This window comes from Furipterus horrens, unplaced genomic scaffold, assembly GCF_987537825.1.
Source record: "Furipterus horrens unplaced genomic scaffold, mFurHor1.1.pri manual_scaffold_4, whole genome shotgun sequence".
Classification (NCBI taxonomy): domain Eukaryota; kingdom Metazoa; phylum Chordata; class Mammalia; order Chiroptera; family Furipteridae; genus Furipterus; species Furipterus horrens.
In genome coordinates this window covers 196,354,178-196,380,521 of record NW_028327174.1, presented here as the reverse complement: position 1 = coordinate 196,380,521, position 26,344 = coordinate 196,354,178, and the positions used below count along the sequence as shown (strand labels likewise).

The 26,344-nt window shown below is 59.6% G+C and overlaps 1 protein-coding gene across 1 annotated transcript; it reads left to right on the top strand.

Annotated features, from left to right (window-relative positions):
- The first annotated feature begins 1,582 nt into the window (after nucleotides 1-1,582).
- On the top strand, nucleotides 1,583-25,831 carry NR5A1 (nuclear receptor subfamily 5 group A member 1). Its single transcript, XM_090276010.1, has 8 exons — nucleotides 1,583-1,702; nucleotides 2,604-2,745; nucleotides 5,298-5,414; nucleotides 5,553-5,694; nucleotides 7,715-8,340; nucleotides 14,863-14,982; nucleotides 16,747-16,894; nucleotides 24,104-25,831. The coding sequence occupies exons 3-8, from the start codon at nucleotides 5,313-5,315 to the stop codon at nucleotides 24,349-24,351; spliced, it is 1,386 nt and encodes a 461-aa protein (XP_090132136.1). The 5' UTR covers nucleotides 1,583-1,702; nucleotides 2,604-2,745; nucleotides 5,298-5,312; the 3' UTR covers nucleotides 24,352-25,831.
- The last annotated feature ends 513 nt before the right edge of the window (nucleotides 25,832-26,344 follow it).

The window sequence follows — 26,344 nt, the reverse complement described above, 5'->3', positions numbered from 1 at the left end:
CACACAGTGAGAAAATGGCAGAACTGGGACTTAATCCAGAGTCTCCGCTCCAAGTCCCTCAAGGCCTCTCCAGGAGACAGGCAAAGCCGGGCTGGTTCTTTCCATGGCGCCACGGTGTTGAAAGACCCTGCTTCTCCTGTTTAAGAAGGCAGGGAAAGTGGTCCCCATTTCACTAAGTCTTCCATCAAAAGAGGTACAAGGGACCATGACTGTGTGTTGCTACATGTGTGTGACATGTTGGTCCTATAGGATGTTTGTGGGGATATTTCTTTTTTAAATTCAGAGGGTGAGTGGTACAACAGTCAGTAAAATTATTGTCTGGTATGTATTTTCACAATAAAAAAATCTTTTAAGTGGCACAATAAGATGCACCAGGTTTCAAATATAGTTGGCTTCAATTATCCAGAAAAAAATCCCTCTAGCTCGAAGCCAGATAAATGGACTATTCTGTGTGACTTGCGTCCTTCCTCAAAAGAAGGGTTCTCAACAGTGACTGGCCCATGGTCACCATTGCTTCATGCTCCTCCCCAACCCCCACCATGAATGGCTGGCAGGTAGATCCTCCAAGGACAGATGTCGTCCCTTCTTCCAGTGCCAGGACCAGGGCCTGGCACCTAATGTGCTCAGTGAAGGTGAGATGAATGGAGGAATGCACAAACAAAGCGCTTCATACATGGGAGGGGCAGAGCACAGCAATCTGGGCCCGATGGGTCCAGGACAGTTCAGGACCAGCCTGAGCCTGGAGATCGGACAGGGACATCCCCAGCTGCAAGAGAAGACCTGACCTTCTAGACAAACCCCCTTCCCTCTGCCCTGCCCTATCCTGGCCTAGCTGCCCACCTGGCCCAACCTGGAGCCACTGTGGCCAGCCACCCGGCCCAGCCTCAATTTTCCCAGCGATGGATCAGCAGGGAGCCCTAGCAGCCCGGGTACATGGTGACATTCAGAAAGCCAGCGTGGAATACACACAGGAGGTGGTCAGTCAGCTCACCTGCTTGCCTTTTGCCCCCTCTTCCTTTTGTCACCTCTGGAAGCATAAAAGAGCCAGGCCAACGTCACAGGGCCACCTGGTCAAGTTAGCCATGCTCCTGCCTACGCGCCAGCCGACCTGACTCTACTCCCATGTCTGGGCCCAAATGGACCCTGCTGGGCCAGGCCCCAGGGAGGTAGCCATTCAAGAGGAGAGAGGCTGGGCTGCAGGCTGGGTGGGGGAGCTGCCCATAAATCAGGGCCCACTCCCACCCAGTCGCTAACAAGCGGGGCTGCCTACCCGCCTCCGTGGGGTCCCTGCCTCTGGGCTCCCACAGCGGCCTGGAACAGCCAGCTGGCCAAGGCCTCCGGAGTGCCTTGGCCTCCACCCCCACCCGCGGCCCCCAGATAGATAGGGGTATCTTTTTTTCTTTTAGGAGAAAAAAAAAAATAGACCTAAATGAAGAGAAACACCAACAAAGAAGGAGAGAGGCCTGCAGAGTCACGTGGGGGCAGAGACCAATTGGGCCTCTGGTGGCCCCCCCCTAGCGCGGGGAGGAGGAGGACGGTTGGACAGGGCCAGCCTACTGTCCGCCCACTGCCCGCCGTGGCGTGAAGGAGTTTCCGTGTGCCCACGGTCACCGCTGCCCCACTTGGGCCACCAGAGCCTCCCTCCGGACCCCTGGTGCCCACTGTCCACCCTCATCCGGCGTGAGAGCCCGCCTTCCGCTCCGTAAGTGAGGGCCTCGGCCCAGGCCTCTAATGGCCAGCCTCCCGCCTCAGTGCCTCCCTGCGGCCTGGCCCGGCTACTGCCTGCCCTGCTGAGTGACTGGTGCCCACTGCTCTGGACAGAGAAAGGGCCAGGGATCTCCCCAGACCTGCCCTCCCAGCATGCTACACCCTCCCTGCAACCCAGGGTGGCTGGTGGGAGGAGCTAGGCCTCTGGGCACGGGCGCTATGGGGGTCTGCGGGGTCCGCCTGTTGAGCGGTGGCCAGTGTTCACAGGGCCTTGTTGGCCCAAGTCTAGCAGTCTGCGAATGTGTCCCTGGTCCCCGGGTCTCCCTGCCTGCATGTCTGTGCTGTCTCTGTGGGCGTCTCTGAGTCTCTGTGTAGGTTTGTGTGTTTCCAATGTCCATCTGTCAGTCCGGGGTCTGTGGCTGGGCCAGGTCAGTGTTTGCTTCCCTCAGCAGGTTGGCGAGGGGCTGTGATTCCCCATATGAGCTGAAACCTGGGACTGAAGGAGTGGAGGGTCAACCCAAGAACTTCCCTGGAAAAGGGGGGTCATGGTGGAGGGAGAAGGGGAGGACTAGGTTAGAGCCCAGCCCCAACCTGACCTGGCCCCCCAGCCCAGGCTGTGCTTACACTGCCTGGGTCTTTCTCAACAATGTCCAGGAGACCCCAGTGGGCTCTACCCTAGAGAAGATTACCGCAGACCATCAGCCCAGCCTTCCCCCTCAGTCCCCTTCACTCCCCTGCAGGGGAGGGGGCCCTCCCTGGTGGGGAGCTGTTCAGAGGTAGTAGTCCCCCACCTCTAGCTCTTGCAAATGCTGTTCTTTCTCTGGGGCTTGGGGTGGGGTGGGGGTGGGGGTGGGGTCTGCAGCTAACTGGGGCTCTGGTTCTTTCTCCTCACCAAGATTCATCCACGGAGTCTTATGGAAACCGCAGAACCCCTTCTGTAGGGCCAATCTTTTCCATTTCATATACGAGAAACCGAGTCTCAGAGAAGCGAAGTGACCTGCCTGAGCTTGCACAGCAAGTTGGCTGCATATCCTGCGGGTGAGCGAGAAAGAAGCTGTCTGCGCGGGGTCTCCAGGCCTTGGCACGCAGGACCAAGGCGCCAGCTCCAACAGCAGTGGGAGGCCTCGGATCGGGGCCCAGACGCAGGCTGCCCAGGCTCCGAGCCTTCAGATCTGGGCCTTTCGGTAGGCTGCGTCACTGCGGTGCAAAATTGTTCTATTTCCCGGCGTGAGGATCTCAGAGCCCAAGGGGGCGGGGGCAGGATGCAAGACGGCTGCTTCCTCAGTTTTTTCATCTGAAAAATCGAGATTGACCAGGACGTTCCCCAGCCCAGAGCGATAGCTCAGCCCAGCACGGCCAGAGGACGCCTTTGTCCCCAGGGCTGCCAGGCGATCCCTTCCCCCGCCTCCAGCCCGGGTAGAGGCACAAAACCAGAGCAGGGAAGGTTTCTTCTGCCCTGGGGTCTGTTCTCCCAACTCCCGCGCCCTCGGTGGCTTCGGGTCCTCCCCACACCTCGGAAAACGCACAGGATGGGATAACTAAGATTCCCATTTCCAGCCGAGCAAACTGAGGCCCAAGCAGGAGAAAAGGTTTGCTCAGATCTCCCGGCTGATACCAATGATCGCCTTCCAGTTTCAAACATGTGCTTTGCCCACTCCACTTCGGTTCATATGAACGACCACCCTTAAGGAAGGCCAGTCGTTAGTCCCACTTCCCAGATGAGGAAACTGAGGAACAGAGATGGGGTGGGGGTGGGCGGGGAAGGTTTGCTTAAGTCTCCAAGTGAGAAATGTGACAGGTCCGGGGCAAGAACCTGGTTTGTCGCCTTGAACCCGTGCCGTGGCCACGGCCCCCACGTTTGCCCCTACCCACATCCACACTGCACAACGACCAGTGCCCCCAGCAAGGCCCTCGCCACCACTGAGCTGGGTGGACGAACAGGGGCTCGCCACCTCCCACCGCCGGCGGTTGGCACGAGGCTCCCAGGAACCCAGCACCTGCTCGGATTCCGGGGTGCCCGGGCTCCAGGGAAACAGTCTGGGGATGGGAAGGGCGGAGGATGGGGGTAAAGGCGCGACCTGGGGTAGGTGGCGGGGGAGGGCGCGGGCCGGGCCCGGGGTGGGGAGGACTCGGGCTGCCCTCCGCCCCCGGATACCGCACGCGCCAATATAGAAGGGCCAGCCCCGGGCCCCGCGCGGCGGGTTCGCGCGGCGCGCACTGGCTGCATAGGGGCCCGGGTCCCAGGTGCGCGGTGGAGCGGCCCTGGAGGCGGCGGGGGCGGGGAGGCGCGGGTGGGGGGAGCGCCCAAGCCCCGAGCGGCCGTCATTGCGGGCGGGCGGCGCTGCTCCCGGGTGCGGCTCATCGCTGGCGGCTGCGGCTCAGCCGGGAGGTGCGGGGCTCCGTGCGGGTGGGACGCGGACGCTGCTGCTCGCAAGAGCCGCCAGGTGGGCGCCCCTTCTCGCTTCCGGGCCCGTGCTCTGCGCTCTTCGCTCCTTGGGACTTTGACTCTCCGCCCGAGGTCTCTGCGCCTGCCGCCCGGCTTGCGACTCCCTGCCCTGCGCCCGCCGTCTTCGCTGCGCCCTCTCTGCGTCCGTCCGCCCGACGTCTCGGGCTCCGTGGCACCGGCTGCGCCTCCCGTCGCCGTCACTGCCGCGGGCTTTGTCTCTCCCCGCCTTTGAGCTCTCTATCCCGGGCACCGTCCTTTGCCGACCCTTTCGGCTCAAGCCCCCGTCTGGGTTCGACGCCTCGGGGCCCCGCCTGGGAGCTCGGACTCCGGTCGGGACGTTTACTGTGCGGCTTCGAGTCCCGACGCCCCGGCTGGGCGCCTCCTTCTCTCCAGGTTTCTCTTGTCTCTCGCTGTCTCGGGCTGTCTCTGCCGCCGTGGTGTCTCTGGTGCTGCGTCCGTCTCTCTCGGGTTCTCCTTGGCCTCCGTCTCTCGGCGTCTCTGGCCTCTCCCTTTTTCGTTCGCTCGCTGTTTCTCTGTCTTTCCGTCCTCGTCTCCCCAGCGTTTCTCTGCCTCGGCATCACTGTGTCTCCGTCACTCTGATATTCGTGTCTGTCGGCGCGGGGTCCGCTCTCCGTTCAGCATCACCAGTCGCGTCTCTCGCTCTCATTTTTGCGCATCTCTCTGTCTCCTTTAGACTTTGTGTCCCTCGTCCCTGCCGAGTCCCGGAACACTCGGGCCCCATCGGACCGGGTTCATTGGCGCCTCCCTCGCGGCCCAGCCCATCTCGTTTTCTTAGAATCGGGGTTTTGTTCTCAGACGAACGAATCCGGACCGAAGCACATCGAATTCGAGGGTCCGGGCTGGGGCCCCGCCGGGGCAGCGCTGGAGGAGCCTCTGGGAAGGACGGGGAGCATGCGGCGGGCGCGGGGACCGGGCAGGAGAGGCTGGAGCCGGGCGCGCAGGGCGCTCGAATGGGGGGGCCGCCTCGGGTGGCCCTGCCCAGGGTGCTGTCCTGGTGGACAGGGGCCGGATACGCGGTGAGTGCCGTGGGGGCGCAGCCGCGGAGCTGTGGACCCTTGGGACCCAGGTCTGCAGTGCTGCTAGTCGCCGTCCCGCCCGAGCCGACCCCCTTCTCCCTCCTCAGGCAGACGCCGCTGGCATGGACTATTCGTACGACGAGGACCTGGACGAGCTGTGCCCTGTGTGTGGGGACAAGGTGTCAGGCTATCACTACGGGCTGCTCACATGCGAGAGCTGCAAGGTGAGCAGGGTGGCTGGCGCGCAGGGGAAAGCGCGTGGCAGGCTGGCGGGCGCAGGGGGCGGGGGCCGATGGGCAAAGCAGCGCTGGGAGGTAGAGAGGGCCCGGGCCCCCTCCTGCGCTTACTCCCTGCTCCCCCAGGGCTTCTTCAAGCGCACGGTGCAGAACAACAAGCACTACACGTGCACCGAGAGCCAGAGCTGCAAGATCGACAAGACGCAGCGCAAGCGCTGTCCCTTCTGCCGCTTCCAGAAGTGCCTGACCGTGGGGATGCGCCTGGAAGGTGCTCGTGCCGCGCCGCCGGCCTCCGACTCCTGCCCTCCGACAGAGCGGGTGGGGTGGGATGGAAGAAGGGGTGAGGGGAGGGCGTCACTCCCCTTCTTAAAGTTTCTGGGGCTGGGCGACTGGCCCTTCATGTGACAGTAGAGCTGATCCTTCCGGGAAGGGGTAAGAACTGGCCTTGCTCTGGTCTGGGGAGAGGTGTATGCAGGACCAGCCAGAATTGAGTTGAGAAATATCTGAATGTGAACCCCAGGGAGATGAGCCTTTCCCCAGCCCCTGAGAGGGTGCGGCAGAGCCCGTCAGAGCTCCCGCATCTGAGAAGAGTTCTGCTACACCTGCACTGACGCCCAACACCAGCCAGAGCCAGGGCTTTCAATACCTTTGCTGGAGTTCAAGTGCCAGTTTGGCCGCTTACAGGCTGGGTGACATTGGGCAGGTTCCTTAACCTCTCTGAGCTGCGGATTTCCCCTCTGCAAAACAGGTTTATAGCAGTACCTTCCTTGTTGAGTTAGTGTGAGAGAATTGTATGTATAGGTCCTAGTACCATGCCTGGCACATGGTCAATGCTCAGCAGGTTAGCTATTATTATCATCATCATCATCACTCTTTATATCATTATCTGTCTGCCATCACGGTCCAGCCCTCACTCATCCAGCCTACCCGTCTGTTCATCTCTCCATCTACCCAAAGGATTCACTCAGTTCATTCACTCAGAGGGTGGATTCCTTCCCACCATGTTTTTAGCCAGAACCTGAGGGAGCTGGGGAGTGGGGAACCATGGCCGCCAGAGCACCCAGGCCCATCCTTACCTCCCCATCCCCACCCCCACCCCCTCAACTCTCTGTCCAGAGAGGGAGGAAAGACATTTCAGCAGGACGGACTCGAGCTCTTTGAGGGTGGGCAGTTCGTAGGCTTCTGCCATGCTGGCCCCAGCTGGGCTGTGCACGAGCAGGCAGCTGTTGGCTAAAGTGTTTTAAAATGTAGAGTTCTAGTGACTCAGAGCCGCAGGCCACAGTCCCGCCAGCTAGAGGAAGGATTCCTGATGGGAGGTCTCCTGTCCTGTCCCCAGATTCCATGTCCCCAGGTCCAGATCCTGAGCAGTCTGGAGAGCTGGTTGTTGTGAGCAGCAGACACAGCTGGTGGGGCCTCGCATCTGGGAGCAGAGCTGCCCACCCCTGCGGCAGGGAGGTTGGCTGGGCAGGCCCCCATGACCCATCCCTTGCTGAGCATGTTGTCTCCCTCCTGTTCTCTCCCTTCTGCCAGAGCCCAGGCTGAGGTACCTTTCTGAACAGGGGCTGAGGCCATATTATAGCTGCAGACATGCAACATTTGGGTCTGGCTGGTGACATATTCTTGGCCAGGCACAGGGACATCTGGTCAGTAAGGAAGGTCTCTCCCCCAGCACAGAGCCTGAGCCAGCCCTAAACGGGAGTCATTTTACAACAGGGGTTCACCAGAGTCAACTAGTCCATCAGTAAGCAGCTGGATACTGGGACTCAGCTATGAACAAAGTTGCCCAGGATCCCCTTCCTGTCACTGTGTCCTTTCCAGGCCCTGTGCCGGGTACCTGAATCCATGATTGGGCCCGCAGGAGCTCTCTTCCTGGGTCACATGGCATGGTACCGTTCAGCAGGATGAGAGTGAGCAAGAGGCAGGATGTCAGGGGCAAATCTAGGAATACTTCAGTGAGGCGGTGACCTGAGGGCTGGGCGCTCATCAGGCAGAAGGGAAGGAAGGGGTTTGAAGCAAAAGGAATATTAAACGGAGGGTGGAAGGAGTGCCACGTTGAGGGGCAAAGAGGTGAGTAAGGCGGAGTAGAAAGAACACAGGTTTTCGTGAGGGACAACTAGAAAGGTGACTAGGGCCTTGAGTGCCACACTAAGATGATTGACTTCACCTGCAGGCAGAGGGAGCCGTAAAAGGGTATTGAGCTGGGGAGTGACATAGTCAGATCTGTTTGGGAAAGCTGTGAGAGGGGGGGGCTTGGAGTAGGGGAGCCTGACCCTCACCTCTGCCCACAGCTGTACGTGCTGACCGCATGCGGGGTGGCCGGAACAAGTTTGGGCCCATGTACAAGCGGGACCGGGCCTTGAAGCAGCAGAAGAAGGCGCAGATTCGGGCCAATGGCTTCAAGATGGAGACGGGTCCCCCAGTGGGGGTGCCGCCCCCACCCCCTCCCCCGCCGGACTACATGCTACCCCCTGGTCTGCACGCACCAGAACCTAAGGGCCTAGCCCCTGGTCCACCCGCTGGGCCACTGGGCGACTTTGGGGCCCCAGCACTACCCATGGCTGTGCCTGGTGCCCATGGGCCCCTGGCCGGCTACCTCTATCCCAGCTTCCCTGGCCGGGCCATCAAGTCCGAGTACCCAGAGCCCTACGCCAGCCCCCCACAGCCTGGGCCGCCCTACGGCTACCCAGAGCCCTTCTCTGGAGGGCCTGGCGTGCCCGAGCTCATCCTGCAGCTGCTACAGCTGGAGCCAGATGAGGAGCAGGTGAGGGCGCGCATCCTGGGCTGCCTGCAGGAGCCTGCCAAAGGCCGCTCCGACCAGCCCGCGCACTTCGGCCTCCTGTGCAGGATGGCCGACCAGACCTTCATCTCCATCGTGGACTGGGCGCGCAGGTGCATGGTCTTCAAGGAGCTGGAGGTGAGTCCCTCCTCCCCCCTGTCTGGCAGCTGCGTCTGGGGCGTCCTCCTGGCTGCCCAAGCCTCGGTCTCAGTCCCTCCTTGGATGGGGCCATTCTGCCCACTGGCTTTAGGCACTGTCTGGCGGCAGGGAGACACTGAGGGCTGTTTCTGGTCCATCTCAGCTTTCTGTACCTCCCACTCATCCCCCATCTCCTCCTCCTCCATTTCTTGAGTCTGTCTCACAGCCTCCGCTTCTTTTAACTCTGTCTCCCTCTGCTTCTCTCCCTCTCCCTGGTGTGCTCTCTCTCTGCTTCTCTGTGTTTCTCCAGCCCTTTTGGTCTGTTTTTCTTAGGGTTTCTACAGGCACTTATCTCTCTCCCTCTGAGACCCTAGGTTCCCAGAGGACCAGCTGAGTCCTTGAGGGACTGTCTCTGGCTGCCCCAGCTCAATGTCAGGAAAAGGGTCCAACCCAGCCTGTCATTCCACTTGGAGAAGCCACCAATCCCTGCCAGCCTCAAATGCCGTACATGGGAGTCAGTATCTCAGAGTTTGGAATGCTTATCAGTCTTCTCCTTCCCAGCTAATGTGAAGGATCTTATTGTCCCTGACTCTCTTGTGCATGACAGTTAGTCCCCTGTGTAAGTGTGTGAGTCTGCGTGTCTGTGTGGGAGGGTAGGTGGGGGATTGTAGCACCTGCGTAGACCTTTCAGATGAAGCCCACTTCCTCTACTGAAGGCCTACCCCTAGGCTGCAGTGCCTGCAGCTAAAGCAGCAGGTGAAACTAAAGCCAGACAAGGAGGAACTTCCCAATCATCCTGCCTAGTGATTTGAAGGGCCCATGACCTGGCAGCTGCCCCTCTAGTGCCTTGACTCCTTATGATCAGGGTGTTCTGCTACTGTCAGAGGCCCTCCAAGTCCAGCCAAGGCGCATCCTCCCTGGCCTGGCCTATCGATGTTCGCCTTTCCCAGGCTGCCCCCCTGGCTGTTCCGGGGCTGGGTGTAAATAGCAGGACCTACTGCCCTCCCTGCTGGGGCCACTGCAGCCTTGAGCAGCATTGTCAGTGCTGACGCCACTCGGGCCTGGGCTTCCTCCAGGGGCAGGTGGCCGGATGGGCCAGGGGCACTGCCTGCTGGGCTGGGCATAGTGGGGATATGATGGGGATGGGCACTGAGCCCTTGAGGCATCATGGAGCCGGAGACCTGGGTTCACCTGGCAGTCCAGAACTGATGGGGATGGCTCCTGATTCCATTGTGGGGGCCTGTCTTGGCCAAGGCCTGGGGATATGCTGAGGCAGGGCCTTGAACAGTCCCATCTGCCTTCTACCCATGGCTGGAGGCTCTGATGGGGATGAGGATCCCAGCACCATCGGGTTGGTCTCCAGACTTCCCATAATCTCCCTGTGCAGAGGGGAGGAGGAGAGCATTCCCGGCCTTCCAGAACCCTGGATCCATGGGCAGGGCACTTCCTCTGGCCGCCTTCCTAGTCTCTTGGGGTTTTTCACGCAGGATGGGAAGGGCTTTTGTCCCAGCTTTGCTGAGTGTTTTTTCCTGCTTCTGGTTTCTCTGTGGTCCAAACCTTCCTGCTTCCCCTTCCCAGAGTCTCTGAATTGAGCCCAGGAATATGAACCATGGTCCCTGCACTCTGTAAAGGAGCCTTGCAGATAAGTGCCAGCCCAGCCCTTAGAGGGCCTCTCACCAGCCGTAAGGAACTTTGTTCCCACTGGTCTACCTCCCACAGGTGGGGAGGCAGAGAAGGGGCAGGCGTGCTAAGTGACCTATTCTCCCTTCTGGCTGACCGTTCCTCACCCCCCGCCTCCAGGCATGCTATGTTTTCGCAGACCAGAAAGGGGGCTCCCTAGCTCTGAGAGTCAGGCAGCCCTTGGGCTGGGCACTGGGGACATTGAAATAAATTGGACTGAGGAGGCTGCCAAGCTAGAGGAGCAGACAGACATGCTCACAGATAATGCCAACACAGGGTGCCCCGGGCTTGGAGGCCAAAGGACAGGGGCTGAGGGAGCCCAATGGGGGTGTAAATGGCCTCATCTAAGGAAGTTCGGGAAGGTTTCTTTGATTTGTGCCTTTCCAGAAAGCAGCCTGAGAGGGTGAAGGCATTTCAGGAAATAGGGAGAACGCAGGTGAAGACCCAGAACTGTGAGAAGGCATCCCGACTCAGGCAGCTCCGGGTGGCTCCGTGCGGCAGGGCTGGGGAGGCTGGCAGGGCCAGAAGCAGAGCCTGGACGAGGAGTGGGTCCTTCGGCAGTGGGTGGTGGACAGCTGACCAGAGCGGCTGGGGCCCCACGTCCTCTCCCCAGAGGCCCACTCAGCTCTCTGTGAAGCTGGTATCTTGATGCCCAGTGGAAGGCCCAGGGTCCTTGCTGAGTTGTTGGGGATGCTGGGAGCCCGGATGTGGGGGCCCCAGCTGCTCTTTGGGGGTTCTCCTTCTGCACCCTGTCTCCCAGCTTAGTCGTCTCTCTGCCTCCATTTTTCCATCTCACTCTTCAGGGCATGTTAGAGCTGACAGTGGCATCGAAGCTGATAGCAAAGACCAGACTCAGAGAGGACTGTGCTCAAGTTCCAGCTCTGCCACTTACCAGGCGTGTGACTTTGGGCAAGTCCTTTACTCCTCTGGGCCTCTGTGTCCTTATCTATGAAATGGCGAGGGTTGAACTGATACCTGCTTCATAGAGCTGGGGTTAGGGTTTAGTGAGCCAGGACAGGCAGCAGCGGCAGGGAGCAGCGGCCCCCTTCCTCACCGGCTTCTCCGCTGCTCTGTGGTGTAACCCACGCTTGCAGGCGCTACTCAGGCCTGGCTAGCAAGAGGGAGTACACAGGCATTGTGTTCATGCTCCTCTGGGCGCTGGAGCTCTGGAGAAATGGGGCGCATGTGACCCCAGTTTATAAAGTGGCTTCACACCTGTAAGGTAGCGGAAACCTACCTGTACCTGCTGCTCCGTGGGGGGCAGTATGGAGAACCAGGCACTCAGCCTGTCCGGAGAGTTCCCGTGAGGGACATCCTGGGAGGATGAAAGACAGGAATCAGGGAGGGGGAGGCGAGGGCCGGGACTGCCTAATGACCCATCTTGACATCACTTCATCCCCAACGTCCAGCTCCGAGCCCCCTGATTGGCAACAGATTTAACTGCTCAGATCTATGGTTTCACTGAAGCAGCAGTAACTCTGTCAGTCCCGGGCTGACAAATGACGGGCCTGCCGACCGCTGGGCCGGGAGAGCGCCGTGGCCAGCCCGCGGTGTGTCAGCCACTGGAGAGTTACAGGGCCCGCTGGCCTTCGGCTGCCAGACTGATCAGATCCCGGGGGGCTCTGAAGGGGGGCCTGCAGGGAGGGAGGTCAGCTCTGCACCCATAAATATCCCATCTCTGAGGCAGGCTGCAAAGTGTCAAGGCTCCAGGAAGATTTGTAGCAGACAGCAGGAGGGACGGGAGGCTGGTGGGCTGGGCAGACAGGCCAGACTGAAGACGGACCCCAGGGCCTGCACGGCAAATGTCCTTGTTCCCAGGGCAGCAGGGAGGACCGGGCAGAGGAGGAACCTCTTGCTTAGGGAGAAACTTATGGAAGGTGAAAACCAACCCTCTTTGGTTAAGTGAGCCTCTTAGCCACCTGCTTTTCTGTGGAGAGAGGCTGGCAGCTACAGCCCTCTGGTTTTCTTTTAAATACGAAAAGAAGTGTGTGTGTGTGTGTGTGTGTGTGTGTGTAGGGGGTGCAGCATTTTGGAGTTTGGTATCTTTATGTGTCCATCTGTCCATCTAGGGGAAGAGCGAGTAACAAGTCTGGCCAGAAAGATTGCTTGGCTGGGGCACGGTCCCCAGGAGAGCCAGCCATGCGCACAGAGCAATTCCCAATGATGTCACTGAGTCCACATGTTCTCTCTAACCAAAAGAGCGGGGCTTGTCTTTCCCACTTCCCAGAGCAGGGGATTAGGGCAGAGAAGAGTGTGTGGCAGAGGTGGAAATCACACACAGGGTGCCGGGCGCCAAAGCTCCACCACCACCTTGTCCGTCTCTGTCCCTGCCGCCCCTATCAGCCCCGCTGGGCAAGGCCACCCCCACTGCCGGGCGCTGAGGCCTGGGTACAGAGTCTGCTCCAGGGCTTGGCCAGCCGGGTCACTGTGACCCCTTCTGCTTTCTGCCCCCGGCTCAGCCTGTTTATCTCCTAATTCTCCCCTTTATCTCTCACCCTTCCCTCTCCCCACCCCTGTTCCTTCAGTCCAGGCACAAGGGTGTCTGCTCCTGACGGCCTCCTTGGGGGGGAAGCAGAGCCCAGCCCTGCATGTCCTCCCTCCTCCTCTGCCTCTAACTGGGTCACCTAAGGTGGGCCATTGTGACTCCTGGGCTGGGCCCACCTACTGGGGCCTCAGGCAGTTCCCAGGGCCCCCTCCCAAGACCAGCGCAGTTGGGGTGCATCTGGGCAGAGCCTCTGTTTCCTATCTGGAATATGGGCAGAATGGTGACAGGGCCAGGGTGCAGAGTCCTGGTGGAGCTGGGATGGGCCTGGTCACAGGCCCTCCCAGAGCCGTGCCTCCCTTCCTGCCAGCCCTCTGGGGACTGGCCACTGCCAGAGGACAGATAAGGTGGGGTAAGGAGAGATGTCTTTGTGATCCACCCCTGCCCAGGTCTCAGTCTCTCCTGGCCCCTCCCGTCTAGGCGAGCTGGGGCTGAGCCTGGGACCCCCATGGCTGGGTTACTGTTCTGACAGTAATGGGGCTCTGGGAAGATCTTTCTGCTGGAGAGGAGGAAGAAGGTTGGGTTCTTGACATGGAGATGGGGTAGAGAAGGGGGAACGGGAGGCTGGGGACTTGGGGCAGCACAGAGACTCTGCTCCTGTCCTCAGCTGTGTGAGCTGGGGGAGGGGCAGGCAGGACAGGCCTGGAAGAAGCCTGGCTGTGTGTCCTGCTGCTCGCTTTGCTCTTTGTCCACTTTTTCTCTCCCTCTGCCTGCTTGAGACAGGAGAGGAGGGCCTCAGTGAGGAGGCGGGCTTCTACCCCGCAGAAGAGAATGCTGTTCATTAGGCCTGGGCTATTTTGCTCAGACCAGGGGATGCCTGAACCCTTCTGCCTCTGGGTTGGGGGTGGCCCCTCGGTGCTCTCTGTGCATGTCTTGGGGAGCACGGGTTTGTCCATCCACTGCTCACTGACCCCTCCTATGAGGGCCCAGTCCTGCCTTCCCAGGTCCCACAGGTACTGGGGAAAACAGAGGCATGAGTAGGGGCCGTCAGAGGGTGACAGGGTACCCAGAATGGATGCAGGACTGGTGGGGGCTTCATGGGGAGGTAAAGAGCATGCCATGGAGCCCAGGGTGGCCAGGGCAGGTCTTATTCCACACCTAGTGGCTAAGAGCGCCCATCTGGAGCCAGATGGAGCTGCGTCACCCTGGGCAAAGCACGTGACATCTGTGGGCTCAGTGTTCTCTCTCCGTAGATGGGGACGACAGCTACACCGACCTCACAGGGGTGTGGAGCTTCAGCACAATGACTGGTAGCTGTCAGGTCTGCATTCGCCCAGGAAGACACCCAGGAGATACCTGCTGGGCAGATGGAGGCTGGTGGCAGAGGTTCAGAGGGACTAGGGTCTGCGATGTGTCTTCCTAGGATGACCTGCAGCACCCAGGGGCGGTTTGAACACCAGGAGGGCTCAGTATTTGTCAGTGTGAGAAGTAATGGATGGAGAGGACCAGCCATGGCCCTGGGCTGGCTCTGCCTCTCTGTGATCCCAGGAGGGTCCCTCACCCTCTCCGGGTGGCAGATTCTTCATTTGAAAAGCAGGGGTTTAGATTGGGGCACCCCTCAGGGCCCTCCTGGCTCTGTCATCACACGGTTCCAAGTCCCCACGCCTGCCACGTTGAATGCACCGATCCCCCAGAGCGGAAGGACACTGCCCAGGGCAGTCCCCACCCTTGCACTGAGTGCCCCAACCGCAGCCTGAGTGTTCAGAATCTGGCTCCTGTCACTCTTCTGTTCCTGCTTTAGACATCTGACCACTGCCATTGTCCCAACCACTCCCTGGCATGGACCCAGGGCCCCCCTTTCCTGTCCCCAGCATGACGGCCCTGCATGAGATCCAGGGAAATCCCTCTGTTCCCTCTTCATGGCCGGGTTTTTGAGGGACGAGGGCTGCTAGAGATGTGACCACAGGACAGTCGGCACAAGTTCAAATCGATTATGCTCTTCCCTTGCATTTCAATGAGTCCAGCGTGTATGAGTACTATGTGCCAGGCCACCTTTTAATACGTTGCCCACTTTACAGATGCGAACACTGAGGCCCAGAGAGGCTACGGAACTTGCTTAAGGTCATACAGCTTGTAAGAGGCAGCTCTGGGGCCTGAAGCTGGTCCCTCTTATTACTGTGCTAGACCCCTGCCACTCTTAGATGAAGCAGACAGGCGGGCAGACCGGGCACAGGGCAGTTAAGCAGCTTGCCCATGTCACATACCCAGTTGGCGTTGAGAGTTGGGAGGAGGAGGGGTAAGAGGAAGGTCCCTGGCTGGACAGTGCTGGATGTGGACCCTGGAGTGACTCTTCCTGGCAGGTGGCTGACCAGATGACGCTGCTGCAGAACTGCTGGAGTGAGTTGCTGGTATTCGACCACATCTATCGCCAGATCCAACATGGCAAGGAGGACAGCATCCTGCTGGTCATCGGGCAAGAGGTGACCAGCCCCACTGTGCCCTGCCTCAGCCCCACTGTGCACTCCAAGAATTTGAGGCCAGAGGTCCCAAGCCCCTCCAGGCCTGGCCCTGGGTGCCCTGAATATCAGCCCTTTCCCCAAGTTCGTGGGATACCCACTGACCCTACCTCCCTCTGACCAGCCCTGGCCATGACCTTGAGAGGAAGCAGCCCCTGGGAGCCCTGCCTGGAGAATCAGCTCAGGGATGCTGGGAGGGTTGAAGAGGCCCTTGGAGGAGGTGATGGTGGCACCAGGTCTTGGTCAGGTCGTAAGAAGGTGTGGGGGGGCATCCCTGCCTCCACTGCAGGCTGAGGGGAGAGCATAAGAAAAGGCTCAGAGAGGGAGTTTTAGAAGTCCTGAGCCACCAGGGGCCACTGGTATGCTGGACTGTGGGTCTGGGGGACCCCGTGTGGGGGCGAGGTAAGAGATTAGGCTGGAGAGGTTGCTAGGGGCTGGATAGGGCAGGATCTTGCAGGTCCTAAATCCTCCGTGAGGGGATGAACGAGTGAATGAACGAGCGGAGGGGTCGGAGCACCAAAGAGTTCATAGGCAGAATTTGAGCCCCCCTAGAGCAGGGAATTAGGGCACTAGGATGGGAGCTTGGGGCACCGACACTCCTAAAATGGAGCAGGGAGCAAGGGGACAGTTTCTAGTGGGGAATGACATGGCCAGATTTGTGGGGCACATGAGGGGCCAGATGGGAGGGTGAGGAAGTGAGGCAGCCACCCACTGCTCAGAATGCTGGGCACCTGTGGGGCACCATTCCAGGAGGAGACCCCCAGCTGGTGAGATGGGGCATAGGGGAATGGAGGAAGAAGGGACTAGCGTGATGGGGGGGCGGAGCGTCCTCCCAGGGGATAGAGAACCAGGAGCAGGCTTCCCAGCAGCGGGGGGTGGGGGTGGGAGACTGAGGCCCTCTCCCCACCCCCACCCCCACCTCCACCCCGGGCCCTCTGCCCTTCCATCCTCACCCTCAGTTCTCACCCTGGGTATCTCAGGCCATCCAGGGCCAGAGGAATGCTGGTCCCAAGGGATGAGTTTGAGGCCACCTGAGTGTGTGTGTGTTGGCCCATGTTGACATGCAGGCTGACGTCTCTGAGGCCATGAGAATATCGTGTGTGTGTGCGTGTGTGTGTGTGTGTGTGTGTGAATGACTATATTTTATTGTGCAAGTATCTCCACGCCCATAAATGCGTGGGTGTTGAGACCTGTCCGTCACCAGGTCAGTAGGAACACATACAACCTCCTGGGTTGCCCTGATATGACCATACAAGGGTGTGTGTGTGTGTGTGTGTGTGTGTGTGTGTTCACTTCATAAAGTGGGTGGGCAACCCTGGGACTGTCTGTGAATGTGAGCTGAAGGGTGGTCACGGCCCTAGCCAGGACCACGTGTGGGCATGTGGGGACCAAGCTGTCATGTGGCCCCATCCATGCGCATCCAGGCAGACCTTCCCCACTCCTGCCCCCACGCCCAGCACGATGTAGTGTTTGCTGCAGACACCGCACAAGCACAAAAGCAGCATGTACCACTGGGCCTGGCAGCAGGTCTTTGTGTGTGAAGGACCCTTCAGTCTCCCTCTGCACACATCTGCCCCGTGTCAACTCTGCTGCTACAGGGGCCTGCGGCTCGAGCAGGCTGGCAGGCCTGGGCCCTGGGCGTAGAGGCGGGGCGGGCCCCCGGGGCCTGCGGAGCTGCTGCCCCCGCCGCGCCTAGTCCTTGGGCTGACCCCCGGTCTGCCCACCCAGGTGGAGCTGAGCACCGTGGCTGCGCAGGCCGGCTCCCTGCTGCACAGCCTGGTGCTGCGAGCGCAGGAGCTTGCGCTGCAGATGCACGCGCTGCAGCTGGACCGCCAGGAGTTCGTCTGCCTCAAGTTCCTCATCCTCTTCAGCCTTGGTGAGTGGCAGGCGCCGGGGCGATGGCTGAGCGGGCACGGAGACCCCACGAGGGGCTACACACTGGGGGCTCCTAGTGAGGGGACCTGGCTCTTGGGAGTTGCTTCCTCTCTGGGCCTCAGTTTATCTGTTTGACAGCCCAGAGGGGCCCTGGCTGGTGTGACTCAGTGAATTGAGCACCAGCCTGCGAACCAAAAGGTCACCGGTTCGATTCCCAGTCAGGGCACATGCCTGGGTTGTGGGCCAGGGCCCCAGAGGCAACCAGTCAATGTATCTCACACATGGATGTTTCTCTCCCTCTCTTTCTCCCTGCCTCCCCCTCTCTCTAAAAAGTAAATAAATAATATCTTTTAAAAGAAGAAAGCCCAGAGGGCCAAGATAAGGTCTAAGTCTTGCCCTTTGTGAAACGAGGACCCCTCTGAAAATTGGGTGAATTCTCAGCTGAAACCCGAGAGACAAGGCCCGTGAGATTTCAGGGTCTTCTGTTCCTCAGCCTCCACCTGGGGTCCCTGTTTTTCCTAATTCCCGACTCTGGTTGGCGGTGTGTGTGGTCCTAACGCTGACCCTGAGCTCTCTGGACCCAGACACCTTTGCCCTCCACCCACTCATTCGTGCCTGTGTTCTACAAATATTCACTGAGCAACTGCCCTGGGCGAGACACCAGGGATACAGAATGAACAACAACAAAAAAGACCCAAATCCCTGTCTTTGAGGAGCTGATCTCCTCTTGAGGAGAGAGACAATGAGCATAAGATGACTGTAAAATACATAAATTATGGGAATTATTAGTAAAAGGGATAGCCTCCCCCTCCCTCCCCCCCCCGCCCCAGTAAACCATCTCTATCCAATGTCCTCCCTGGACGCAGCAATGCTACAAACACAGGTGTTCCTTGCTCTCAGGTGACTCCCAGTCTGGGAGAGGCCTCCAGCCAGGGCCATCAGGGCTGGGACAGAGAGATGGGGGACCCAGGCTAGGGAACAAGGACTCTGCCTGGCAGGCTTCCTGGAAGAGGGGCAACTGAGCAGGGTCTTAGAGGGTGAGCAGGAGTTTGCTGGGGGTATAAATCTTCTAGCAGAGGTGGCGATGGGGTGGAAGGTTGGGACAGGAGCGTGAATCCTCAGCACCTGTGGAGGGGCAGGATTTGAAACTTCGTCTTTGTGGCAGATGGCTTCATAGCCACAATCTGGCAGGGGTGTGTCTGCCCAAGAGTGGGGCACTGGGGACGCAGAGAGGAAGAAGTGGGCTGGGAAGGGGCGACTGTGAATTGTTGGTTGTGCTCAGGCCATGGCCATGGCCATGGAACTGGGCACCCGGGCTGGGTCTTCTGACTCAACAGGGTGGTAGCCAAGAGCCACAGAATTTGGTAGGGGACCGCCATGGTGGGGTTAGGGGCTGAATCTTGGGCAGCCAGTTAGGGACCGTGATCTGAGGCCCTTGGAGGAGACTCAGGGGCCCCTGCCAGGCTGGCTGCAGCTGAGGGAGGCCCCCTCCTTCCTCTGCCTCGGTGGTACCCTCCTCCCAACCTCATCTGAGAGCTGCAGGGCCCCGGGGGCTGGCTCCTGTGCAGCCATGATGGCTGAGGGCGGCGATGTGGGGGCTCCCGAGATCTGGTGGGTATGTATGCCTTTGTGCGTGTGCCTTTGTTTTCTCCCATGTGCAGACTGTGAACTTTTACAGGCTTGTGGTTTGGATGTGTCGCCTGTGGAGACTCAGAGTGTGACTGGGGAGTGACTGGAGAGGAACGATGAAGGGCTTTGGACTGACGTGTGGTGCTTGGGAGGCGGGCTCTGTGGTGGTGGTCTGGGAGGTTTTTGAGGTGACCTGACTGCCATTAAGGGCCAGCAGGGAGGTCCTGGGGAGCGTTGGGTGGAAGGAGAGCTGCCAGCCTCCCACTCCCTGGTTCAGGGCTCCATCTGTCCTCAGCAGCTCCTGCAGAACAGGGACCAGGTCTTGGCTTTGCAGACTACCTGGGGCCTGAGGAACATACCCTGTGGGCCCCCAGCTCCTCTTCCCTCAAAAGCCCCAGGCGCTGGGGACTGCCAGGCCTGGCATGGCTCGGCCTCCAGCGGGTGACCAATCCAGGACCCATCCTAGGGCTTCACAGAGGACAGCAGAGCAGAGCAGAACCAGCCCTCTTCCCCGGGGCCAGGCGCAGGGCTATGCTCAGAACCGAGTGTCCCCCCAGCCCCCATGTTTTCCAAAGGAGGAGCTGGGGCCCGAGAGCCCAGAGTCTGCAGTGCTTGGCGGGAGCAGGCTGGAGGGTTGGGATGGAGGCGTAAGAGTGCATGTGTGTGTATGTGTGTGCGTGTGTGCACGTGTGTGCACACATGCCAGGCAGGGTGGGTTAGTGATTAGGAATGGGACTAGGTACGGACCACCTGGATCCTAAATCTGGGCTCTCTGGCTGTGTGCCCTTGAGCAAGTCACTCCCCTCTCTGAGCCTTTATTGCCCCATCTGTAAAGTGAGCATCAGGATAATCCTTAACTTGCTATGAGGGTTTAGTGAGAGAATTCCCTCGGAATGTGTGCCGCTGTTGCCTTCGTCATAACTGTCATTATGAAGTTAATGATCAAATGAACAGGTTTATGGATGGAGTGAATGAATGGGCCTGTCAGCCTCCATCTCTATGGCGTGCTGTGTCTGGCATGGGGCCTGGCCTTTGGGGGCTGAGGTGGCTGGGGGACAACACCCAACCCAGCAGGCCAGAAGCTCAAGGGAGGCTGGGGCTGTGAGAGGAGAGCGCCTGGGCCCTGGGCCTGCCTGAGCTCCCGGAGAGCAGCGGCAGGGGAGGCCACCTGAGCTGTGTGCCCGGCCTTGAATGCCAGGCCAAGCGCCTTGACCCTGCCTTGGGAAGGCGCTTCAGCACGGAGTAACGTGATCGACTTTGCTTTTAGCGAGGTGCTTCCAGCCGCAGCATGGGGCAAAAATGGCAGGGGCAGCCCAGAGCCCCTCGAGAGGCAAGACCCCGTGGTCCAGGGGAGGTGGAGAAATTTGGGCAAGAGGAGGGGCAAGATTTGTCTGGAGTCTGGAAAGTGGGAAGGGGCTCCTCCCAGCACCACCAGACTTGGGTCCCCAAGGGAACTGGGGCCCAGAGAGGGACAGCTGCTTGCTCAAAGACCTCCAGTTACCATGTTGGGTGACACCCCCCATGGCAGTGCCTCCCTTGGCTGGACAGCTCAAACCCCGGTGATGACTGTCCCCCCACCCAGCCCTCCACACCTCACCCTACTGCCCTCTAGCCCACTCGGCACCTCCTTCTTGCCTGCCTCCGCAGAAGGGTGCCATTTGGCGTCTAAATAGCGTCTCAGGCAGGCGAGGAGGCAGGTAAGGAGGTTTAATTAGAATTAGTGCCTCTCTCCTGGCAATCACGGTGTTTATGAAGATGGGCCTGGCGGGCATTGTTCCGCAGAGGACTTAATCGAAGCTTAATGGATCGACCTAACATTCGATTTCCTGACTCCCATTGAGGCGCCACGGCAGCATTCCCTCAAGCGTTTGCAATTTACCCACTGCTCCGCGCCAACAAAAGGCAGCCTGAATAGCAGCCCCACTCGAGCGGCCATTGTGCGCGGGGGCGCCTGCCTGAGTCACCGCTATTGGGACAACATTCTTTATGCCTCGCTGGAATGAAAGGATTATTCAAATATTCAATTAAACCGTGAAAAGGGGGCTTTTCTGAGAACCTGGGGGCCCCCGGCTCTGCCGAGCTAGCGGGCTGTTCTCTGAGGCAGGGGTGCCAGCCCCCAGCCCCCTCCCACCTCCCCACCACCAGGATTGCTGGGAGCTGAGCAGGCTTGGAGGCGCAGGCAGGCTTTTCTGGAAGGCGCCTGCCGCCAAGCTGCGGGGGCTCAAGGCCCAGGGCTGGGCACACAGACTGGGTGCAGTTCTTGGGTGCCTCGTGAGGCAGACATTCATCCGTCCCCATTTCGCAGATCACAAGAAACTGAGGCTCTGAGAGGGGAAGGGACCTGCCCGAGGTCACCCACTGGTGGTGGGTCTGGGATTTGAACCCCTGACACATTAGGGCAGAGTCTCCAGGTTTCTGTGAGCCCGCTCTGCACCCAGTGGAGGAAGGGCTTGGTGTTCTGTAGGGTGCTGGCTCTGTCACATCTGCTATCTCACGGTCTTCGCACGGTCCCTTTAGATGGGGCTGTTGGGACACTGAGAGAAGGGGCGGGGCTTGGCCATGGTCTCCTCCGAGGTGAGAACAGCAAAGTTGAGTCTGAAGCCCAGAGTAGCCTCTCTGGGCACACCTAGGGCCCCAGGGTGGGGGCCCTTGGGTGGGACTCCTGCATTGGAAGAAACGTAAGGTTGGAACCCATGTCTGGTTTTCTGGGGACCCATGTCCAAGCTTGACCCGCCCCTGCTCGCCCACAGCGCTGTGCAGCCAGAGACTCGCAAAGGACCCTGGCTTCTACTGTGCGCCCCAGGCACGCGCCACTGCCTTGCACCAGGGGGACACCTTCCTGCCTACCCGGTGTCTGCGGGAATGAACTGGGCTGGGAGAAGGGTGTGTGGTGGGCGCCCAGGAAACTGGGTCCATTTGCACTATAGCTGTTGGGGCTCAGCCAGTGACTGTGGTCCCCTCTCAGCCCTGGTGCCCACCGCAGGGCACGGTGGGCGTCTCCAGTCTGCAGAGGGCTGCCGGACCCATCCAACTGCTAGGAGGGGGCTGTCCCTGGAAGCGGTGCCAACCCTGTATCCAGCCCCTGCACTCCGCCCTGCTGTCCCTGGTCCCGGGTTGCAGAGAACAGTAAATCCTGGTAAAGCCAAGGCTCTGGGCCTCCTGCCCCTCCCTCTTCTGCCTCTACTGCAGCCTCCTGGCCGGTCTTCCCCTCACCCCAGCTATTTCCTCTGGGCCCCTTTACTGCTGTGTGGCCTTGAGCGGGTCCCTACCCTTCTCCGGACCCCCAGCCTCCTATTGTGAATTGTCAGAAGACAATGTCAGGAGAATTGCCCAGCCTCGGGGGTGGTGGGGGGTGAAGGGAGAGGAAATAGTATTAACGTGGAAAGAGGCTGTGATGGGGATGGAACCAGGTGGGCGGACTCCCGGGACCTTTGCGTGTGTCCGGACTGGGCCAGCCCTAAGGAGCGGGGCTGCTCTGTATAGTTGGGCACATCGTTCCTGCACAAGGGCACCTGGGCAGGGGACGAGTAGGGGCTGAAATCCAGCTTGTGTGCCCCTCGCCAAGCTGCCCTTCTGTGGACAAGGGGGACCTTCTTTCTCACTGGCAGGAAGGTGACTGATTGGCTGATGGTGGCGTTGGGAAAAGGCAAGGAAAAAATGGCCCTGGCTTACTCCCGGAGGGAGGTGAGCGGGCTGGGAGCGGGGGCGGAGGATCGGGGCCAGGCCCTGCCATACGCTCCCGGCCCAGCTCGGGTTTCCCTAAATCCAACTTTGGGCAACAGGGGCCTCCGCGGGCGCACTGGGGGCGGCTGGGGATCAGGGTTGCCAGGAGCGAGCAGCTCTCCCAGCGCTGCGGGTGTTAAGAGGGATTAGGAGCACCAAGGGCTGCGTGAGCTGGGCTTCCGGCTCCCCCGCAGCGGCAGGGCTGGGAGTGAGGGGGGTACAGGGGAAGTGGACGCCACATCCCAGGCAAGTCCTGGCTAGGATTCAGGGCTGGGGGGCCAATGCTATGGATTCCTGCTGACGCTCAGCCTCCAGGCAGGGCACCAGCTGGAGATGCTGCCCAGGAGCTGAAAAAGGATTCAGGTGACAAGAAACTGACCCTCGTGGGGCACCCGCCGGGGGCCAGGCACCTGTGCAGGCCTCTGCAGCCATGCTCTTGCCCCTGCAAGGTGGGCATGGCCTCTTTCTCAGAGGAAGAAGGCCTTTCAGGTCAGGAGTGGGCAGGGCACAGGCCACTGCTCCTATACGGTGGGGCTGGGATTTGAACCCCTAACTGTCTTACTCCAAAGGCATTTTATTATTTTCTTTTGTCTCTTCCCTGGACCTTGGGTGTGGGGGGGTGCACTGGTCACACTCCTGTCCACGGCACGAAGGATCATTGGTCCACGCAGACCCAGCCGCCCTCAGCTCCCTCCTGTGTAATGCAGGTCCTGTCGTTTGTCCCTGCTCTTACATAACGTACCTGCCTTGTGTGCAGCTTTTTAAATATATTTGGAAATTTTTGCCTTATAGACCTCATTCTGAATCTACCTGTTTTGCTCTTCTTCCACTAAGCCTGCAGCTTTTAAAGATTCATGCGTTTTCTCTATGTCAGTGTCTGCTCCATTACACCCGGGCCACCTCGCCATCACTGTGAACATCCATGGCCCCCATGACCCCATGGGGGAGTCTCCTTGTGGTATTGGAGCCTCTTGATTGGTCAGTGGGTAGACCCAAGGTGTCCCTGTTACTCTCTAGAATGTGGCCACCAGTGCACATGCCTTGTAGCTGTGAGATGGGACATTTCCTTTCACCCTGCACCTCTCTGGTGGTAGGGACAGTGACGATTGTGGCCAGGTGGTGACGCTGGTGGTGACCACCCTGGGGATGATGGTGACAGGACGGTTTTTACCTTGGGGATGGGAATGGTGTTGGTCGTGGCTGTGGTGACAGCTGGGGCAATAATGCTGACGATGGACATATGGGCCTTATTGCATGTCTGACACTGTTCTCCTGAGCACCCTCCACGTATCAGCTCACTGAACCCTCCCGGCCGTCTTGTGAAGTGGGTACTTTTGTCACCTGGACCCCCTTGTACAGGTGAGGAACTTGAGGGGTTACATGCCATGCCCAGGGGTGCACCTGGTGAGGTTGGTGGTGGCCTTGATGCGGGTCTTCATTGTGACCACAGTGATGATGACGATGGCAGTAATGACGTGAGAGGTGACGTGGCTGGGTGGCTGATGATGACAGGGGCTGTGTCTGTAATGACTGCAGGGATGCTGCTGTTGGTGATGGCTGAGGTGGCGGTGCTCCACTCCAGTGATGATGGGGACGCTGGTGGCAGGAATGATGGAGGCTTGGTTGGTGACAGCAGCAGTGGCCGTGTTTGGGGGAAACATTGGGTGATTGACGATGGTGGCCGTGTCCATCAGCCACGGTGGTGATGATGGTGATGGCGCTGTGGTGGGGACCGGGAGACGGCGGCTGTGTCATTGCTGATGGTGGCGGCAGTGCCTATGTCTCTGGCGGTCACGGGGCTGATGGTGTCAGCGAAGCCCGTGACGGCTGGCGGTGTGACAGAGCCCCTCCCTTGCAGACGTGAAGTTCCTGAATAACCACAGCCTGGTGAAGGACGCTCAGGAGAAGGCCAACTCCGCCCTGCTCGACTACACCCTGTGCCACTACCCGCACTGCGGGGACAAGTTCCAGCAGCTGCTGCTGTGCTTGGTGGAGGTGCGGGCGCTGAGCATGCAGGCCAAGGAGTACCTGTACCACAAGCACGTGGGCAACGAGATGCCCCGCAACAACCTGCTCATCGAGATGCTGCAAGCCAAGCAGACTTGAGCCTGGGCCGCGTGGGGCTGGACCCGGACCAGGGCTGGGGGTGGGGGTGCCGCCACCCCCCACCCGCCGCCCTCCAGATGGTTTATTTTATTATGCCGGCCCAGGAGCCCCACCTGTATGTAGGCTGAAGCCCCCGAGCTCTTGGAAGCCCTGTGTTTGAGAAGTGGGTGAGGGAGGGTGGGCAGGGCCTGGCTGAGGTGGGGTGGCCCCCACTTGCCACTGGCACTTGCCTGCTACTCAGAGCGTCCCCAGGTGGTGGCTATTGACAATCCCCTTCCCCTCCTCCTGCTCCCAGCTCCCAGGTGTCTCTCCTGGAGTCTGGAACACAGGTCCAGGGAGGAGGTTTGGGAATCCCTGGTGGGCCTTGATGTCCTTTGGGTCAGAGGTCATCCCTTCCCCTCTCCTGGACACAGAAGTAGAAAGAGGTTGAGTGGCATCAACTGGGGAAGAGGGGGTCTCCAGAACCCCCTCAGAGGGACCAGGAGGAGAGGCCTCTGTTTTGTAACCTGAAGATAACTAGGTTGGCAAAACTGGACAGGGATTGTGAGGTCCTTGGGGACCCTGGGAGACTGGTTAGGACCAAAAGACCTCCTTCCTAGTTCTCTACCCCACTTGGTTTCTTCAGGGAAGAGCTTCGACATGTTTTCTGAAAAGAATTTTGCTACAATCTTCCCACATCCCTCTCCCACCGGAGAAGTTCCGCACGAGCAACATCCTAGCCCCGCCCACAGCTGGCCCGCCCCGGCTGGTATTTATCTGCAAGGCTGCATAGGGCAGTCGTCAAGAGGTTGTTTTGCTGTTTTGTTTGTTTTTGAACCTAGATGCTCTCTGAAAGGTGTGTATGTGTTGGGTAGGGGACAGATCTGAGGACCGAGGCTGGGGTTTGGGGATCAGCACCAAGTACAGTCCATAGTTCCTCCCTATGCACCCTCACACCAAGGGCCCCACTGGGGGTGCTGGGTCACTACTTCTGGGACCCCACCTCCCCCGGTGAACAGCAGGATGCCCTGTGAGGGGCTCAGAGTGTGTGGATTGGAATATGGGTGACTTTGGGGAGGTGTATGGTTCTCCAGATCAGGGGCATTGCTAATAAGCCCCTCCCTTATTGGTCCGGTCCCATGGGGATCCCTTGCTGCAAACCCCCGAAGCTGGACCTCCACACCCTGGCCTCCTGTCCTATGTCCTAAAAGACTCTTTCCAGGGCCAGGCCCTAGAGAGAAAGGCCTCAGCTGTCCTCTGTCCCTGACTGGGCATTCACCTGTCCTGCTTTCACACTGCCGTTGCAGCTTGCGCTGAGTCTGCCCAGTTAGAGGTGACTGAGCTTCTCTGCCCCCAGCCTTCCACCGGCCTCAGTCCCCGCCCCTGCCCACTGAAGTGTGTGCCCCCACCAAAGCCAGAGACCCACAGTCCCAAATGAGAAGTGCCCTTAAGAATCTCCCAGCCCCCGCAGCCCTGGAATAAATTTTGCAATTAGTTTCCAGCTACCTTTGGCTATTTACACTGTGGGTCAGAGCAGAATCTCCTACGTGGGTTTGGGTGGTCTGGGGTGGGGCAGTGCTCCAGCTGGAACAGAGGCGACACTCAGGTAACCTTTGATTCAAAACTCTGGGGAGGCAGGTTGGGGTGCAGGGGAACACCAGGCACTGATGGGGGGGGGCGGGGCTCTGGCCCTAAGTCATCCCTGAGATCCTGCCATGCCCAGGAGGCTTGGGAGATGCTTGAGCCTACGGGGCTCAACCTCATTTCACCCTGGCGGTGCAGCTCAGACACCACCTCGGACAGAAAGGAGCAATCATTTCGTGAGCATCTACTGTGTGCTGTCCCTCATCTCTGTCCCTACAGTGGCCCAATGAGGCAGGAGTTATAATCCAGGAAAGACACTTGGCAAGTGCTTCTCAGGCAGTGATCTGCAGGAACACAATCAAACCTGGGTCCACTTGACTTGAGAGCGCTGGCTGGGTCCCCTCTGTCCATCTGGTGGCCAGCCTAGGGC

Excerpts from the sequence above, each read along its gene's own strand:
- NR5A1 (XM_090276010.1), top strand. The coding sequence starts at position 5,313 with ATGGACTATTCGTACGACGAGGACCTGGACGAGCTGTGCCCTGTGTGT. Across the intron at positions 5,415-5,552 it reads TCACATGCGAGAGCTGCAAG|GGCTTCTTCAAGCGCACGGT; the intron begins GTGAGCAGGGTG and ends CTGCTCCCCCAG. Across the intron at positions 5,695-7,714 it reads CGTGGGGATGCGCCTGGAAG|CTGTACGTGCTGACCGCATG; the intron begins GTGCTCGTGCCG and ends CTCTGCCCACAG.